Source organism: Mandrillus leucophaeus, unplaced genomic scaffold (assembly GCF_000951045.1).
Source record: "Mandrillus leucophaeus isolate KB7577 unplaced genomic scaffold, Mleu.le_1.0 Scaffold73, whole genome shotgun sequence".
In the NCBI taxonomy this organism is placed as follows: Eukaryota; Metazoa; Chordata; class Mammalia; order Primates; family Cercopithecidae; genus Mandrillus; species Mandrillus leucophaeus.
In genome coordinates, this window is record NW_012107919.1 from 3,206,204 (window position 1) to 3,212,051 (window position 5,848).

The window sequence follows — 5,848 nt, forward strand, 5'->3', positions numbered from 1 at the left end:
GAGGCGGGTGGATCACGAGGTCAGGAGATTGAGACCATCCTGACTAACACAGTGAAACCCCGTCTGTACTAAAAATGCAAAAAAATCAGCCAGGCATGGTGGCAGGCGCCTGTGGTCCCAGCTACTCAGGAGGCTGAGGCAGGAGAATGGCGTGAACCCAGGAGGCGGAGGTTGCAGTGAGCCAAGATCGTGCCACTGCACTCCTGCCTGGGTGACAGAGCCAGACTCCATCTAAAAAAAAAAAAAAAAAAGTACCCTTACAAGGAAAAAGGCGGGCAACTGCCATCCCCCAGCCACGCATGCCCAGGAACTCTCAGGCAGGAACTTGGCTGTATTATCCTGCCTCAGAGACAAACTCATCTATTGTAGGCCTGGCCTGGATTGCTGCCTCTGAAAACCAGGAAAGGTCGGTAGAATATCAACCAAGACATGGGATTTCCAGGGAGGTCTCATTTCAAAATGTCATCAACAAGAACCACATGGACCTCTATGAGAGGGATGATTAAACTGGCCTGAGTTTGAATGAAAGGATAATGTGTGCCCAACCTGTAACTAACACAAAGGAGGTAAAGTGGCAGAGGGTCTTGTATGAGCAACAGCCATTTCCTGATAACTGTGTGGACCGGCGGTTCCTGGAAGAGCAGCTCCTGGAAGAGCTCCGGAAAAACATCCATGCTCGGAAATACCAATATTGGGCTGTAGTATTTGAGTCCAGTGTGTTGATCCTGCAGCTGTGCAGTATTTGTGTGTTTCTGGTTATCTGGTGGCATATGGATGAGGGTCTTCTGGCCCCCCACTGGCTTGTTGGGACTGTCCTGGCTTCTTCACTGATCGGGTATACTTTGTTTGAGCTCACTGATGGAAGTGAAGGGCAGAAGAGTGGGCGGATCCGGTGGGCTGAACTGAAAAGTGCCCTAGTCTTCATTACTTTCACTTATGGCTTTTCACCAGTGCTAAGACCCTGCCAGAGTCTGTCAGCACTGACACCTTCTAGGCCATGTTGCTCTTCATGCTGTTAGACCACCTCATCTCTTTTAACTATGGTGCCAATGATGCCTTTGTATCCATTGTATCCAGTAACTATCCTTGAACACGGCCGTCTTGGCTTCTGGAGGCTTGGCTTCACGCCTTCCCCAGTCCCTGCATGTCTCCATCATGGTAACACTTGCCATCCAGATTTTTGTCCTGTGGCTCATGTTACAGGAGAAACTAAAGGCATGGACTCCCAAGGGCTATGTAGTGGTTACACTGCTTTTTGCCTTTTTGGCCTTGGAAGAGCTGTGGGAGCCATACTCTTTGCCCTTCTGTTGACTTCTCATGTCTCATGTCTCTGTTCATTTTACCTCATTCGCCTGCAGCTTTTTAAAGAAAACATTCACGGGCCTTGGGATACACCATCCCCCAGCCACGGGATGAAGCTGAAATCAAGGAAGACTTGTCCAGGTTCCTCAGCTAAATTAGGGACATTCTGATAGACTAGCCTCATAACTAGTATAAAACTTAAAGACAGGCCAAGTGCAGTGGCTCATGCCTGTAATCCCAACACTCTGGGAGGCCCGAGGCGGATGGATCACGAGGTCAAGAGTTTGAGACCAGCCTGGCCAACATGGTGAAACCCCGTCTCTACTAAGAATCCAAAAATTAGCCAGGCGTCGTGGTACGTGCCTGTAATCCCAACTACTTAGGAGTCTGAGGTAGGAGAATTGCTTTAACCCGGGAGTCGGAGTTTGCAGTAAGCTGAGATCGCACCACGGCACTCCAGCCTGGGTGACAGAGCAAGACTCCATCTCGAAAAAAAAGAAAAAAAAAAAACTTGAACATAGAGTTCCATTCTGGATGCAGCATGTCATTGTGGTAAGAGAACAGAGATGAAAACAAAACAACAAAATGAACCAAAGGCTTGGGTGGTGAGGGTACTTATCCTTTCTGTAATTCTGTGGATGAAAAAACTTTCTGGGGCCCTCTTGAATCATTTGCTGTAACAAATGAAGTGATATGTTTTCTATTAAAAAAAAACACACATTCAAACAAACAAAAAATAATAAATACGAATAAAAGTACCCTCACAAAATGCGGCCAGTCTGCCAGATTAGAGACCCAGATTCTCCAGTCTCCTGTCTGGGACCCAAAAAGATACATCTGGCTCTACGTTTATTGTTGAGGAGAGACAGAGTCTGGCTCTGTCACCCAGGCTGGAGCACAGTGGCACGATCATAGTTCACTGCATCCTTGAACTCCTGGGTGCAAGCGATCCTTTTGCCTCAGCCTCAGCTTGTAGCTGGGAGTACAAATGTGTGCCACCATGCCAGGCTAATTTTTTTTGTATTTTTTGTAGAGATGTGATCTCACTATGTTGCCCAGGCTGGACTTGAAATCCTGGATTCAGGTGATCCTCCTGCTGTGGCATCCCAAAGTACTGGGATTATAGTGTAAGCCACCATGCCCAGCTCTGTTTTTTGTTTTGTTTTTTGTTTTAATTTATCACATCATTATAGATTAGAACCAACATCAGCTCTGATCTGCACACATGTAATTTCTACCTGAGTTTCTACAGCCAGATCCAAGTCCTTGTATAAACCCTGGGACCATCAGCAATCTCAAAAATCCTGGAAGCAGAATGTATTCTGACTCTTCTGGGTCTGACACCCTTCTCATGGAGTATCTGCTTTCCTCCCCATCAGTCCTACTGGAATACCTACCCAACTGCTTCTTCAAGTCTTCCTTGAAAACACAAAATCACTGCATTTCCTTACAAAGAAGGATCAGAGAAAACAGCTGCTTGCAGTAAAATGTAGTCCTTCCCCCTGGTTGTGTAGGAACGACTGCTAGCCTTCCTGGAGTCTTTCTGAAATGGCTTCCAAGTTTCTTTTCTTTTCTTTTTTTTTTTTTTTTTAAGACAGAGTCTCACTCTGTTGCCCAGGCTGGAATGTAGTGGTGCGATCTCAGCTCACTGCAGCCTCTGCCTCCCGAGTTCAAGTGATTCTCCTGCCTCAGCCTCCCAAGTAGCTGGGATTACAGGTGCGTGCCACCACACCCAGCTAATTTTTGTATTTTTAGTAGAGATGGGGCTTCACCATGTTGCCCAGGCTGGTCTCAAACTCCTGACCTCAGATGATCTGCCTGCCTCGGCCTCCCAAAGTGCTGGGATTATAGGCATGAGCCACCACGCCCGGCCAGCTTCTAAGTTTCTCTTAGCTTCCTGTCCAGAAGGCTTTAGGTGCCGATATTACTTGCTTTTCTGGCAGTTGGAGGTCATTCCAGTTTCATGGCTCTGCTTCTAATATAATGTCCCTGTCTAAAATGCACACATGCACGTGTACACTTTAAAAAAAACAAAAAAACAAAAAACAGAACAGATCATCTATGCGACCCAAATCACTCACACTCAGCTCACACTCAGAGGACATGTCAGGAATTCCGGTCACTGAAGTTCCTCGAAAAATAATGCTCAAACACCAGGGATTTTCTATGACTTCCTTATTTAGGAGATTCGTGAACTCAAGCTATTTTATCTGAAAACAGTTAAATCTAATTCCAGAATTTAATTCAATCAACACATCTGCGTATTGTCTCAGAGTCAATTTTTCAGTAAGAATTCCAGACATTTCTCTTCCTTTACATTACAGTAAAGTATTTTCCAAAATATTTCCTCCTTGATTTTCAAGGCTTAAAAGTCAAATAATTTCCTTTCACTAGATCTCATAAGTCATAACTGCTCTCACCTAGATGCAGGAGTAATTTTGTATAAAATAACAAGCTTTTTAAAGTCCAATAACTCTGTATCTTTGGGGGACGGTTAAAAGAAAGAATGTTTAAATATTTTTTTAAAAAGTAAAAAAGAAAAAAGAGAGAGAGACAAATAACTCTCCTCTAGAAAAAAGGGCCTGGGAGCCCTGGCTAGGCCAGGCAGGGAGGAAGCAATAAATAGGGGGAGAAAATGGCAATAAGACGTTCTGTAGCCCTTCTAACAAAACTACCCGGAGGGAGGGGTGAGGGACAAGGCTGTCCGAGGGAGGGCAGGAGGTGAGGCCATGGCTTGGTCTCTTTTGCACTTGGATGGCTGTCAGCTCAGCATGGGGCATCTGAAAGAACTACCCAGATTGCAGAAGAGCCTCCTTAGAAGGACATGATGGGGGAGGAGTGGAGACACAGCCGAGTGTTACCTATAAAACTCGAGAACAAAAAGCTTCTTTGATTTGTAAACTTGCACTCATAAATACAATCTCTCAAAATAGAATTCACTGGATTTTTCAACAAGTCTTTTCAACAGTGATACACAATATTCTTCCCTTTGGAATCGGTGCTGTTAAATAGACATGTACTATATAGCCATTTTCCAATGCAACATTAGAGTTGAGAACAGGTATTCTGCGGCTAGTGAGTAATACTGCTGCTGTAGGGTGCATACACGTTAGGATCGGACGAGGATCTTACTGAGGATTGCATCATAGTAGGGACAGAAAACCATCTTGTTATAGTTGACCAGGCGAGCAAATTTAATAGCAACTTCCTCCAGCTCTCTCTGAACTGGACTGAGTCCCCCAGGGACTGTGGGCAATGGCTTCTGATGACCCGAGGCAAGGTAGGTTTCTAAGAAGGTCAGGATTCGAGATTCTGTGACAAAAAAGAAAGCGGTCAGTTGTTTCTTGTCCTTCACTTTACAAACCCGACTGTGCCTCAGTTCTCAGCTTAACCATCACCTCTTAGGGGAAGTTGTCCCCGATCAATACTCCTAGACCAGATACCCACAACACCTTGCACGTCTGCACATTCATCCCATTTATAATGTTTTCTCTCCACTCTAGATGGTTAGTTTCATGAAGGTAGGAGCCATGCTCATCTTGTTCACCATGTCTCCTCAGCACTCAGCACAGTGCCCAGCATGAGACCCAGCTCCCAGGAGAAGCTCAAACACACTTGGAATGCAAGAATGAATCCATGAGTGGCCGGGTGCAGTGGCTCATGCCTGTAATGCCAGCACTTTGAGCACTTTGGGAGGTTGAGGTGGGTGGGTCACCTGAGGTCAAGAGTTCAAGACCAGCCTGGCTAATGTGGTGAAGCCCCGTCTCTACTAAAAATACAAAAATTAGCCAGGTGTGGTGGTGTGCACCTGTAGTCCCAGTTACTCGGGAGCCTGAGGCACGAGAATCACTTGAACCCAGCAGGTGGAGGTTGCAGTGAGCTGAGATCAGGCCACTGCACTCCAGCCTGGTGACAGAGCAAGACAATCACATAAAAAGGTGGAAAAATCAAGCAGGAATTACAGGTTCAAAATACAGGTTCAAAATTTTTCCTACTAAGCCTCCATGAAAGCAGCTCATGCTTCCTTCTCTGATGCCTGCATGGAAGTCGTGGGCATTTGTAAACTTGTCCTACTTGGAAGAATAATTTATGTTGATGCTTTCTTTTCTAGTCCATTCCCCTTCACAATGCTTTTGCACCCTTGTGTATCCTCATGAAAAAAGATTTGATCCAGTCACACTTCTTGCAGATTTTATCACAAAAACAATAGAGACATTTATATGGAATGGACTTTTTCAAGCTATATGCCTTGCCTCCTGCCTGGGGAATCCTCTCAGGTGCAAATAACTTATACCCTCCTGAGCCTCACAACACAGACAGAAACTGCTGACAGGACAAGACAGGGCCTATCACCCTTATTATTATTATTATTTTTTCAAGACACGGTTTCACTCTGTCACCCAGGCTGCAGTGCAGTGGCACAATCTCAGCTCACTGCAACCTCGGCCTCCCGAGTTCAAGCGATTCTCCTCCCTCAGTCATCTGAGTAGCTGCGATTACAGGCGCATGCCACCATGCCCAGCTAATTTTTGTCTTACTAGTAGAG

At 45.5% G+C, this 5,848-nt stretch overlaps 1 protein-coding gene and 1 pseudogene across 3 annotated transcripts in view; one reads left to right on the forward strand and one right to left on the reverse strand.

The window, feature by feature from the left end:
• Positions 1-266: 266 nt before the first annotated feature.
• Positions 267-1,762, forward strand: LOC105528711 (annotated as a pseudogene). The gene has a single exon (XR_001004398.1). The product of XR_001004398.1 is annotated as a phosphatidylinositol N-acetylglucosaminyltransferase subunit C-like (transcript).
• A 1,765-nt stretch (positions 1,763-3,527) lies between these two features.
• The window catches only part of TCP11L1 (t-complex 11, testis-specific-like 1), a 38,608-nt gene continuing 36,287 nt past the window's right edge, over positions 3,528-5,848 (reverse strand). For both annotated transcript variants that reach the window (XM_011965564.1, XM_011965566.1), the window contains exon 10: positions 3,528-4,614. In XM_011965564.1, coding sequence (XP_011820954.1) covers positions 4,412-4,614 — 203 coding nt within the window. In that variant the 3' untranslated portion in view covers positions 3,528-4,411. The remainder of the gene's footprint in view (positions 4,615-5,848) is intronic.